The sequence below is a fragment of the Phacochoerus africanus genome, chromosome 4 (assembly GCF_016906955.1).
Source record: "Phacochoerus africanus isolate WHEZ1 chromosome 4, ROS_Pafr_v1, whole genome shotgun sequence".
Lineage (NCBI taxonomy): Eukaryota > Metazoa > Chordata > Mammalia > Artiodactyla > Suidae > Phacochoerus > Phacochoerus africanus.
Genome location: NC_062547.1, coordinates 55619615 through 55633727, shown reverse-complemented (window position 1 = coordinate 55633727; position 14113 = coordinate 55619615). Strand labels below are relative to the sequence as shown.

Sequence of the window (14113 nt, the reverse complement as noted above, 5' to 3'; positions counted from 1 at the left end):
TTAGCATTTCAAAAAGCTGGAATGATTAAATCAAAGGGAAATATATCACACAATTATTAGATAGTAAAATGCTAATGCAGTTAGTCAGTTTCATCAAATATTCATTACTGTCTGGGACACCATTCCAGGGACTCATTCAGAACCAAATCCTTTTGTTAACCATATACTTTGCCTGCCAGGACCCCTAAAGAAATCACGTACTTCAATAAGCCCCACGACTAGGGAGACCCACTGTTTCTGATGGGAGTTTCTTCTGTGTTTCAATATGGTGATCACAAAAGCATTGCTTGTAAATAATTTGCAGAGTGGATTCAAGGAACGCAGGTGCCCATGTATTTTTTATAATTTTTACAGAAAAGTGATATGTAAAATGCTTGTACCACTGACAGCAAGGCTATAAGTTACAAGACCTACTCAAGTCTGCCTATGTTCCCTTAAGGCAAGTACCTCCAATTCTTCAGCCTTCAGTGTCTTCATCCATAAAAATCAGTGCATTTTTTTCATTTAGCCCTTTAGTCCTTATTCCATCTAAGGTTTTCTTAAACTATTATTTTTTTTTAAGAAAAAGGAGTAAATGTTTTACTAAAATTAAGCACAGAGAGGCATAAAGAAATATTTATAGAAAGGAAGATTTATTCCACTCTTCCATTTCATTGCACACTTAAAATCGAAGATTTGTACCACATACTCTATATCAGCCCCAGAAATAATCAAGTACTCATTATTTTGTTTCTGGATGAACTTGCAGTTGGGATGGAGGCCATGGAGCAGTCATTTCCTCATTGATCTTGTACCTGAAGTTTGCAGCCCATGAGTTGTTGATGACCTTATCTCTATGTTCTAAGAGTAAGCTTGCATAAATCCTGTTTACATCACCACAACCAACAACCTGGCACAAAGTCTAAATATCTTATCCAGTGACACCTAGGATAATCTATTCCTATTTGTAATACAATAACAACTATTATCCAATTTTGTACGAATCATACAGTTATCCACAGATAGAGAGTTTAAAGATGGAGTTCTTTAACCTTGGAATATTTTACAAGGGATTCCTCCTAAGTAAGCTATTTTTAAAAACTGCATTATCTTAAGGAACTTTCTACGATAAGTGTTGCCATCTGATACAGAGGAATCATAGACAGAGATAGCAAACCTCTACCATGAGACAATATCATAGAGGTGTTTTGGTATAACATGAATCATTAGTTTCTTCAATGATTGGTATTTGATTTGAATGACAATAGTGAGTATGGGTTAGTGCTTATAAACTGGTCAGAAATATTTTTTTCTTGCTGTTAATTGGCGCCCTTCATCTTGTAAATATCCAAGAACCAATATTGGCCCATCAAATATCACTTTTCATGAGTTTTATTTATAAAAAAATAAAATAATTGAAATGTTTATAAAAATAAAATCTAAGTCTTTGTGTAAAAGTAAAAATCAGTGTAGCCTATGTAATATATAATAAATATCTTAGTAATCCCTGAGAATATCTTTCATCTAAAAGATTCAGTTTAAAAAACTGTAAAAATTATGTGACATTATATAAGCGAAGGTCTTTTAACATTTAATTTTCTTCTGGTATTCTCTTTCTTTGCCTTCAGAGGAGTCACCTTCAAGGGTTTTGCATTCTCTAAGGTCAGATGAGTAATAAAGTGAGGAAGCCTTTGCTACAGGATTGTAATTCCCATCTCCTGATGCTACAAGTTCCATTAGGATGACATCTCAAAGTAGACTAAAATATACAAAATTCTAATCAAGACTGATGATCATTAATAGGGCTAGGTGGTTAACATTTAATTTGTTTTTCATTTCACATATTACTTTTACATTTACTTTTTTGATTATTTTATTCATAACAAATCCTTCATGAAGTTACTCATTTATTATTTAGTAAAGCCTTAGTTATATTCAAATATATATATATATATAAAGATGGAATTTGACCCATTTTTCTAGACTACGGAATACTCCTATTTATTTATCATGATATTCTACTAAAAATATTAACCAAATGCAATTTTTTTGTATTTTATTTTCTTTTTATGGCTGCACTTGTGGCATATGGAATTTTCTTGGCTAGGGTGACCTACGCCACTGTTGCAGCAACACCAGATCCTTACCCACTGAGCAAGGCCAGGGATCAAACCTGCATCCTCGCAGACACCATATCATGTTCTTAACCCACTGAGCCACAACGTGAACACCTCCAGATGCAACTTTAACAATATTAATTTACTTATTGATTAAAGACGATGAGAGAATTCTAAGGACAGCAATAGAAAAACCAACAGTCATGTACAAGTTAACTCCTATAAGACTATCAGCTGATTTTTCATCTTTCATGACCTACGATGACGTTAGCTGTTTTTCATGTATTCTTTTTATTATGATGGGATATGTGGGGATATTTTATATGTATATAAAATGTATACTTTTATTTATTGATGAAACTATTTAATATATTAATGAAACTATTTAATATAGTTTTGGAAGTCATACAACAGCAATTGAAAAATAAATAAATAAAAGTCATCCAAGCTGGAAGGAATTCCTTCACATGTACTCATGAAAAACTAAGTGAAAATGTTTTTAATCTCCTCTATAATATCACCTTTGGCTTTTTTCATTTTTTGGGGGGTGCAACTTTTGGAATATGGAAGTTCCCAGACTTGGGGTAGAATCAGAACTGCATCTGCCAGTCTACAACATAGCCACAGTTGCCAGTCCATAATATAGCCACAGCTGCAGCATCCAAGCCACTTCTGCAACCTATACCATAGCTCACAGCAATGCTGGATCCTTAACTGAATGAGTGAGGCCAGGTATTGAAACTGTGTCCTCATGGAAACTAGTCAGGTTCCTTGTTTCTGAGTCACAATGAGAACTCCCAATGTTTGGCTTTTTGAAATTAACCTATGCTGTTTTAATTATAAGTTTTTATATTTGAAGATTGGGTAAATATAAAGCAGAATCTTAACATAAATATTTCTAAGAATGATTTTTTTTCAGACTGAAAAGTTTTTTGAGGGCTATCAACTTGTTAATAGGGACCATCTACTTGCAACAGAGGATCTTTTACCTAGTGGCATATTCAGAAAATTCAAAACATTCCAAAGGAAAGATTTTGATAAATGAGATATGATAATGACACTATTTAATTGGCATAAATTATTCCAATATAATCCCAAACTTTGATCTCAGTTTATTACCTAAAACAAGAATTTTACTCAATAAATTAGGATGATCCTCTTCAGTTTCCATCATATTTCTTGAATTAAATATTCTTTTTATGAATTTCTTAATAGAACATTTTATTTATTTATTTCTAAGAATGTATATAATAGTGCTGAAGAGTGGGGAATTATGGAATCAAAATCAGAAAGGATCGTATTCTGAATCACAGCAGAGATTTCAGATGGCCTCAGGTGTATGTAAAACCCAGTGCTGAGGAAGAAAAACACCACACGGATGTAGAGAGACACAGGTAGAAAGGATTTTTTTTACTGTCTGCTCCACTTTGAAACTTGAACATCTCTTTCTCTCACTGTTATGGCCTATGACCACAAAGTGACAATCTGGCGGTCCCTCCACTCCTCTGTGATCATGAACCCTCAGTCTAAACAAGATGCCACTGTTCTTCATACTATCCTGCACTAACCATTTCAGCAATGAAATTGTAATTCTTGCCTTTGTGATAGAAATTTGTGGTGGCACCTTTACCTTCCTTATTATGTCTTATATTTGCAAATTTTCTACTGTAAGTTTCCAACAAGAAGAGAGTGAAGAGGAGTTCCCATCATAGCTCAGTGGTTAATGAATCTGACTAGGAATCATGAGGTTGCAGATTTGATCCCTGGCCTCTCTCGGTGGGTTAAGGATCTGGCATTGCTGGGAGCTGTGGTGTAGTTTGCAGACAAGGCTTGGATCCTTTGTTGCTGTCTTTGGTATAGGCTGGCAGCTACAGCTCTGATTAGACACCTAGCCTGGGAACCTCCATATGCAGTGGGTGTGGCCCTAGAAAAGACAAAAAAAAAAAGAGTGAAGAAAAGTTTTCCACTTAAGTGCCTCACAGTATTGTGGTGAAAGCCTTTGTCAGCTGATGCTATATATGTAAAGCCAAATTCTAACTTACTTATAACTGGTAAATTCTGTATTCTATTTATTTGTTCCTGTTTTCTTGAACACTTTCTTCCATTTTCTAAGAAACCAGCAGACAAAAGAGTCTGTAAGAAAATGTGTGAAAAATAACATTTTAATCAAGAAAATTATGATAAAATATTTCAAGATATTCCTATATTGATTGTATAAGTTGGAAATGCTTCAGATTTACTTTCTTTTTTTTTTTCTTTTTAATATTTTCTAGGGCCAGACCTGTGGCATATGGCAGTTTCCCGGCTAGGGATCGAATCGGAGCTGTAGCCACTGGCCTACAGCCAGAGCCACAGCAACATAGGATCCGAGCCACATCTGTGGCCTACACCACAGCACACAGCAACGCCAGATCCTTAACCCCCTTAGCGAAGTCAGGGATTGAACCTGCAACCTCATGTTTCCTAGTCGGATTTGTTAAACACTGAGCCATGACAGAAACTCCAAATTTACTTTCTTGATTATGCCCTGTGGCATATCAAATTTCCCGGGCTAGGGTGAACTTCCCCACAGCTTGAAACAACACTGGATCCTAAACACAAAGAGGAAGGCCAGGGATCAAAATTGCATCCTCACAGAAAACGTGAACTCCTCTTGATGCAATTTTAATTTTTCCCCCTTTTTGATTTGTACACAATTGATAATAATACTTATAATCCTGATATTTTCTGGACTAATTTTACTACTCAAGCAATTTCGAGGGAAAATATGCAAAAATTAAACAAACCTAGCCATATTTCTAAAAGGTATTAAAGTTAATAATGTTGTTTATAAATATTACATGACTATCACAGTCATAAAGGACAGGATTTTTTTGTAAACTATGTACAAAATATTGCAGACAGTACCGTAACTCCGGAGGCAAATGTCCTTTGCATGTCTAATAGTCTCTTCTATTGTAAATGTAGATTCATTTGAATATGAAGATGCTAAGATCCTTCAGAAGTAGCTATCACATTTGGAGGTGGTGCTTCTGATAATATTGTTCCACACTATAAGCCCTTGAAAGAGGAAGCAGCCTATCATCTAGGATAGGCTTATATGGTATTTCAAATTTCGAACACTTTTATACACTGGTAATTTCTAAAATTATATTTTTTCATTTGTGTACATGTTGAACACATGAGCAAGTCTCTAGGTAGATCAAGAAATGGATTTTCATTGCTTCTTATTTCTTGGGAAAGGGGGTAGTAAAAAAGAGGAGTGGTCATAAATAGAAATGCTACATTTTAAAATTCTCATAAATAGCAGTCAAAGCAAACCTAGAAAAAAAGAGATCTAAGGATGCTGTGATAAGAAGATGTTGAACACATCTCTCCCCAAGAACACATCAAAAAATTCATCCACATGTGGCAAACATTTGCTGAAAACAAACTGGAGAATGACAGAAAGGTTCTTCTACAATCAAGGGTATAAAGAAATAGCCACACTTAATCAGGTAGGAAAGGAAGTGATGTGATTAGATTGGGATCTGCATTCCTAGTAGAGGAAAGGGATATCAGAGACACTCCCTGGGAAGTGCAGGGTTAGAACCACATACTGGGCACCCTATCCCTGAGAACTGAAACTGTGAAATCAAATACCCATTGGTTGCTGGTTCCAGAATTTCAGTTTTGTAAGATGAAAAGATTCTGGAGATAGATGTTGGTAATGGCTTCACAACAATATGAATGTACTTCATGCTACACAACTGTGCACTTTAAATGGTTAATATGGTAAATTTTATGTTATCTATATTTTGCTTCAATTTAAAAAAAGAAAGAGTAGAGTAAAAGATATTCTGGTTACACAATTATATATCAGTAGAAATTTATTTAACCAAACGACTCCCTCTCTGTTTTTAACAACTGCAAGAGAACAAAGGCAAATAGCAAGAGAAATTGTGGATATATAAATAGATTTAAATGTACTAGGTCAATATAGTCAACCTTCTTGCCTGAGATGAAAGAGTAAAAGTAGACCCTTATGCATGTTATGACAACCCCACACAGTCATTACAAATCACTGGTCCCTTCGTAAACCTCTCTATAACAATGATGTCTGGATCTTTCCTTCTGAAAAAAAAAGATGTGTGCGTGTGTGTGTGTGTGTGTGTGTGTTTACAGGAGAGAGGAATGGAAATTTAAAACCTTAAAAAATAAGCTTAATAGAAAGCTTTGAATTTTTCTCAGAATATAAACTCTTCAGCCTCGTAGAATATTTAAGTGTGTTACACCAAGTATGAATTATACAGTCCACATTCTTGGACCATGATTAATTAATACAGAAAAATAATCAGAATGTAGACATAGCACAAAGCCTCAACCAAAGATGAACGGGTAATGGAACTGTGGATTACATACACAGAAAAATTATTAGCTTTAAATAGGAAGACTATTCTAACATATGCTTTAGGATGGATGAAACTTGAGCACATTATACTAAGTGAAATAAGCCATTCACAAAAAGACAAATACTCTATGATTTCACTTGTATGAATTACTCAGAGTAATTAAATCCATAGGGACAAAGAATAGAATGATACGGCAGCATATTTTGGCTATTTTAAGTAATATACTCACCGATGTGTCAAAATATATTTTCTGAAATTGTCATTTCTTCCACAACTTAATGAATTTATAAAACAGGTATTTGGCTTTTGTCCGTTATACAAAATTCCTTAGACAATTTAATCCTGAGTATGTACAAAAGGTGTTATGAACCAAGTAGGCAAAAGCATATGGTAGTTTAGGAACAAAAAGTGTAGGAGAAATTATCCAAGATGAAGAAGTATTTATAAAAAATTAAGAGAAAATAGAGATAGAATTTTATGTTATGATTTCCAAATAAACTGAAATTAATTTAATAATTGAAATAGGTTGACAATTAGACCACAAAATAGGGGTCATATCACAGAACTGCCAGACTTGATACCACACAAGAGAAAAAAAAAATAATAACATATAGAACATAAGAGAGAAACTTTTACCTTTAACCCAGCAGCAAATGTTTCACCCTAAAATGGATCATTCATAATGGACTTGCTGATGTAATTGCAAAAAAGACAAAGACAAGGGAATTGAAGTCTACACTGTTGCAGCAAATAAAAGGAAATTCCACTATCAATAATTAATTGATGCTAAAATCACAGGTCATTTCATTTATATTTTGTGGAATTTTTCTTTACTTTCCAGATATATAGTATATTGGTTTTCATTTCATATATATTATAGACTATTGTTTATTTTTGATTTTTACGTGTTTACAATTATGTAGCATATTATTTATATGCTTATTTCAAATTACACTGACTGACTTCAGATAAATTACATCCATATTTTACTTGCCAAGGATTCCTTGAAGCTATATTGATAACTTTAGTAGTTAAGGAATCACAAACCTATATAATAAAAAATTTGATTCTCATCAAATATCTTGGATCATATTCATTCATTAAAGTAGAGTTGCTAATTTTATAGAGAATAAATTGAAAGGCTAATATAACACAGTGATTACACTTTAAGTACACAGGTAATACTAGAATGATTTTGGAGTGAGCAATCTAATGCATAAAACCCAGAAAAAATGTTATTTTATAGAAGTTTGGATCTCATTCAGTGACATTAGGATAAAATTGAAGTAGATTTTTATTGTTTTCCAGAATAAAATGTTTAAAATACTAATCTCCTTACAGCTTCCTTTATCTGTGTGTTTCTAAGACTGTAGATGATAGGATTTAAAAATGGAGGAACCATGGTATAAAATGCAGAAAGAATCATGTCCTTAATAGTTTCTGATGTTACTGATGGCCTTAGGTACACGGAGATGATGGAACTGAGAAAGATAGACAACACAAGGATATGAGGGACACAGGTAGAAAAGGCTTTTCTTTGCTCCCTAATTGAAAACTTTAGCATAGCTCTAAGTATGTTAATATATGACACAGTAATAAAGATAAAGCAGATCCCACAAACCATAATGGCAGATAGAAGAAGTAAAATGAAGTTACTGGAGGTGTCAGAGCAGGAGATCCTCAGCAGAGACGGGACATCACAGAAGAACTGATGGATCACATTGGACCGACAGAAGGTCAACTGGAATGTTTTACCTGTGTGCACACCTGAATACACAAGCCCACTGAGCAGGGAGACAAGGGTCATTTGGATACAGACTTTGTTGTTCATAGTAATTGTGTAATGGAGTGGCTGGCAGATGGCCACATAGCGGTCTTGAGCCATAAGGGTGAGGAACAGAATCTCCACATAGGCAAAGTAAATGACCAAGAATACCTGGGTGGCACAAGCAGCCACGGAAATGGTTCTGTTACCAGTGAGAAAATAGACACAGGCACTGGGTACAGTGACAGTAATGTAGCACATATCTAAGACAGACAGATTTCTGAGGAAGAAGTACATGGGTGTGTTAAGTTTCTGGTCAAATGTGGTGACAGTGACAATGAGAAGATTCCCTAACAAGGTAGCCAAATATATGAAAAGGAACAACATGGAGTGCAGGACCCTTAACTTCGGTGTATCAGCAAAGCTTATGAGGAGAAACTCAGTCACCATGGTAGAATTGCTCATATTTTGGAAATGATGATGTTTGACCTGGAAAGTAAAAAAGAAAAAAACAAAGGATAAAATATGATATGCAACTTCCTTAAAAGATAATTAATGAAATTAACTTAAATATTTTATTTGAAAGTGGTTTGTATGTGGGGAAAGTCTGTGATTATTCTTTTGGGGATCTATTCAGCTTATGATCACTACTGTGTTTTTAACAAGTGCTAAGGATAGGGCTTGTCAATCCCATCCTCTGATTATAATATGTAGCTTTATTACTTTATTTAACAGCATCAATTATACATCAACATCAGTTATTTCATCAATTCATAGATGGCTAGACATAAAAACTTCAGAGTCGATTCTCAATGATAGTCTTTAAGATTATTTTATTTTTTTGTGTGTGTTTTATACCATGTTCTGTTGGATAATGACACACAGTTGGAGTGTAGCTTAATGTTCTATAAAATGGTGATGGTGGATCAGCAGGAGTCCATAATTTCTTCAAATCCACCTTCAAAGATAAGCATACAAACTGAGATTAAGGAGTTCCACATTTTTGGGAGTTCCCAATGTGGCTCAATAGTAAAAACCCTGATTAGGACCCAAGAGGATGTGGGTTTGATTCCTAGCCATGCTCAGTTGGTTAAGGATCTGGTGTTGCTGTGACATATGTTGTAGGTTTTTAGGTCACAGATGCAGCTTGGATCCTGCATTGCTGTGGTGGTGGCATAGGCTGTGAGCTGTAGTTCCGTTTTGCTCCCTAGCCTGTGATTTTCACATGCCATGGGAGAAGCTCCTCCCTGCCCCAAAAAAGAATTTCCCCACTTTTATTTTGAGCATCATTTTAAAGTATCTTTTCTAGAAATTTACTCTATTTATCTCAAAGTATTACTCAAAAATTTGGAGGAAAATAAAAATAGATTTCATAGTATTTATTTCAAGAGACACTGGTCTAGATGAATTAAACTTTAGTAAAGAAAGTTTGTATACAGTAACGTGAAAAAAATAGAGACTAAATTTTACCAGTATACCATTTGTAATTCATTGGTTTACACTCCTATTCAACCTTAAGTAAATATTGTTAAATCTTGTATAGTAGAAGTTAAACACTGTAACTGTATTTCTGTGTTTATCTTTTGAATGTAGTTTTCATCTTAGAAATTTAACTTCTTACACAATTGCATGGCTATTTAAATTTATTATAAGATTCCATTGGTTTATTTTTGTTTTTACTGTCATTATATCTAGGATATGGATCAAACAAGATGTTGCTATTTTTTATGTCAAAGATCATTCTGCCTAAGTTTTCCTCTAAGAGTTTTATAGTACCTGCCTTACATTTAGGTCTTAATTACATTGTGATTTTATTTTTGTGTACAGTGTTAGAGAGTGTTCTAATTTCATTCTTTTCCATGTAGCTGTCCACTTTTCCCTGCAGCACTTATTGTAAAGACTTGTTCTTCCTCCACTGTATATTCTTATCTCCTTTGTCATAGACTAGTTGAAATGGGTTCATTTATGGGGTTTCTATCCTGTTCCATTAAACTATATTTCTCATTTTGAGCCAGGACCATACTACTTCAATGCTAGTTTTTTGTTTGTTTTTTGTTTTGTTTTGTATTTTTAGTATAGCCTGATTCCTCCAGTTCCATTTTACTTTTTCAATATTACTTTCTCCTAATAAACTCAAAAGTTTTTGCACAGCACAGAAAAACACTAAAAATCAAAAAAACAAAAAGACAACACACAGAATGGGAAAAAATCTTTGCAAAAATGTAACAGAAAAGGGCCTAATACCCAAAATATACAAACAACTTACACAACTTAACAACAAAAAATGCAAACAACCCAACTGAAAAATTGGCAGAGACCTAAATAGAAATTTCTCAAGAAAAAAAAAAAAAAACACCTTATGGATGGCCCACGGGCATGTGAGAAAAATGCTCAACATCACTAATTATTAAAGAAATGTAAATCAAAACTGCAATCAATTACCCCTCATATCAGTCAGAATGGCTGTCATTAAAAAGTCTACACATAACAAATGCTGCACAATGTTGGAGAAAAGGGAACTTCTCTACTGTTGATGGGAATGTAAATTGTTACAACCACTATGGAGATTCCTCAGGAAACTAAATATAGAACTACCATATGATCTGGCAATCCAACTCCTGGGCATATACTGAACACAATTTAATTTCATAAAAGATTTATGCACAGCTATGTTCTTTGTGGCACTCTTTACAATAGCCAAGACCTGGAAACAATTTAAATATCCACCAACAGATGAAGGGATTAAGAAGACATGGTACACACATAAGGTGGAATACTACTCTGCCAGAAAAAGAACAAATAATGACATTAGCAGCAACATGAATGTACCTAGTGATGCTCATACTGAATGAAGACAGAAAGAGAAAAACAAACCACATGGCTTTGTTTACACGTGGATTCTAAAATATGGCACAACTGATCCTATCTACAATATAGAAACAGATCACAGACATGAGAGCAGACTTGAGGTTGCCAAGCAGGATGGGGGAGGAAGTGGGATAGACATGGATTTTGGGGTTAGGAAATGCAACTATTACATTTTGAATAGTTAAGCAGTGAAGTCCTACTATATAGCATAGGGAAATATATCCAATCTCTTGGGGTAGAACATGATGGAAGATAGTATGAGTAAAAAATGTGTATATATGCATTACTGGGTCACTTTGCTGTACAGCAGAATTTCACATAACACAGTAAATCAACTATAGCCCTATAACAGAATGGAAATTAATAGAAAATGAATTAAAAAATAACAAAAGTTTCCATAGTGGCTTAGTGGTAATGAACACAGCAAGTATCAATGAGGACATCTGTTTGATGCTTGGCCCCACACAGTGTGTTAAGGATCTGGCAATGCCATAAGCTGTGCTGTAGGTCACAGTTGCGGTGCAGATCCCACAATCCTGGGCCTGTGGTGTAGGCCAGCAGCTGCAGTTTCAATTCAACTCCCAACCTGGAGCTTCCATATTCCACAGGTGCAGACTTAAAAAGCAAAATAAATAAATAAGATAAAGTTACTATTAGGAGTTGCCCTTGTGGTACAGTGGGTTAAAAATCTTACTGTACCATGTCTGGTTACTGTGGAGGTGTAGTTTTGATCCCTGGCTTAACACAGTAGGTTACGGGATCTGGAATTGCTGCATCTACAGTGAAACTCAAGCTGTGGTTTGGGTTCTGCCCCTGCCCTGGGAACTTCCAAATGCCATGGTGGTACCATTTTAAAAAATAGAATTACTATGAATTTTGGTACTGATCACATGAAGTTTTTTTTTTTTTTTTCACAGAACAAAAATCTGAAAATTTTACATTTTAATCATAAGTTACTTATTATTTACCTTTATTTCTCCCTAACACATTATTACTATTTTAGCAGATTAAAAAATTATTAGTTGATTTACAGTTTTATCATTTTAATATCACATGTGAAAATTAGTAATACATGCTATAATTTGGTAAGTTTTCTATATAGAAAAATATTCTTAACACACAAAAAATAAGTATTTCCAATAATATGAACAATTACTAATGAAGATTTTGTCTCAATGCTTTTACCTACAGGTAGCTTAGGTTTTCAGCTAGAAAGTGGTTTGTCTTGGTCTCATTGAATTTTTTCATTGCTTTTTTCCCCATTCTCATTGTGATAATTTATTTTAAATGTATTATCTGTAATTTCTATTGCAATTTTAGCTCCAAAAATTATGTCATTTCTGAAATAGTTTTGAGTAATTATAGTTCTGCCAGAAGTCTATCTGGTTATTTCATCAATATTCCTTAAATGTTTCTTTCCTAAACATCATCTCACATTGTGAACCAAAATCTCCCCACCCGGAATCTACTTTTCTCATCTATTTTTTTTCTAGAGCATATCATAAAATACATGTTTCTCCAAGTTTGTGTTATTCTTAGCAAGTATTTATATTTTACATTGTGCAGAAATATGAAATTTTAGTGCTTTTGCAAAATGTATACATAATCTTATATGATGTTACATTTTACATTTTTCCCCTGTGTAAAATTAGATTGACCTTCTGAATCCCAAAATACATCCAGAACTTTTTATAATTTTGCTTACAGGTGCATGCATCATATTCTGAGATAACTGACTGCTAACATTCTTCTCAATGCTGTTTTAGAGATAACTAGCTCCAAAAGGAATTACGTTTTTTATCAGTTACCTTAAATTAATAAATTTCATATAATTCAAAAATAGTAAAACTCATGCCAACATGAGAGAAGTATAAGTTGTGTTAATGTAGCTATAGATAGATAGATAGATAGATAGATAGATAGATAGATAGATAGATAGATAGTCTTTTCTAGGGCTGCAGTGCAACATATGGAGGTTCCCAGGCTAGGGGTCTAATCGGAGCTGTAGCTGACGGCCTATGCCACAGCCACAGCAACACAGGATCCAAGCTGCATCTGCAACCTGCACTACAGTTCACGGCAATCCTGGATCCTTAACCAAGTGGGCAAGGCCAGGGATCGAACCCACAACCTCATGGTTCCTAGTCAGATTCATTAACCACTGAGCCATGATGGGAACTTCTAATCCAGCAATAAAGTTTTTAAAGTGATCATCCACATCCATTTCAAAGTTATTCCAGACACTGGCATTTCAGTGAATGAAACAAACTGTTGCTTTATTTTAAGTACTTGATTCCAATAAGGATAAATTATAATTCTTAAAAACACAAATGAATACTTTTTAAAGTTCAGAAAATAATGGACTGTAAAGAAAATATTAATAGAGAATCTACGACCCCACCATTTTACAAAATATTAAGAGAGAAGGTAAGACATGTTTTTGAAATCTACAAGGCGACATAGAACTAAAGATACATTAAGTCACCAACTATTTTTCTTTCCCATGGAAGTTAATAAATTACTCACTAGCTTGAACTGACTTTAATAGATGCACTCTCTTGTTTGTGTAACAAAATTACAATTTGAAAATTCCTATCTTCACTAGACTATTTTGCATACTTTCAGTTCAGACCACACATTATCTCAACAGATAAAATATGAATGTAATTTCTTGATAAAACTGTCATATTTTAATAAAAATGTGGTTTAATTATATTTTAATTACACTTAAAAATATTATTCTTCCTTAGAATATATCCAAAGAAAATGAAAAAGAACATCCTTCAATTTGCTATAACATAAATGAACCTGGAGGGAATTATACTATGTAAATAAACCAGGTATAGGAAGATAAATGAGATATGGTATCATTTCCATGTGAAATCTAATTAAAAAATACATTTCATAGAAATAAAGAATAGGGAGTTCCCGTGGTGGTTCAGTGGTTAACGAAACCAACGAGGAACCATGAGATTTCAGGTTCAATCCCTGGC

The 14113-nt window shown here is 34.0% G+C and overlaps 1 protein-coding gene across 1 annotated transcript; it reads right to left on the bottom strand.

Annotated features, from left to right (window-relative positions):
- Positions 1-7805: 7805 nt before the first annotated feature.
- Positions 7806-8717, bottom strand: LOC125124180 (olfactory receptor 14C36-like). Its single transcript, XM_047774329.1, has one exon. It carries the CDS (start codon positions 8715-8717, stop codon positions 7806-7808), a length of 912 nt encoding a protein of 303 aa, XP_047630285.1.
- Positions 8718-14113: the final 5396 nt, after the last annotated feature.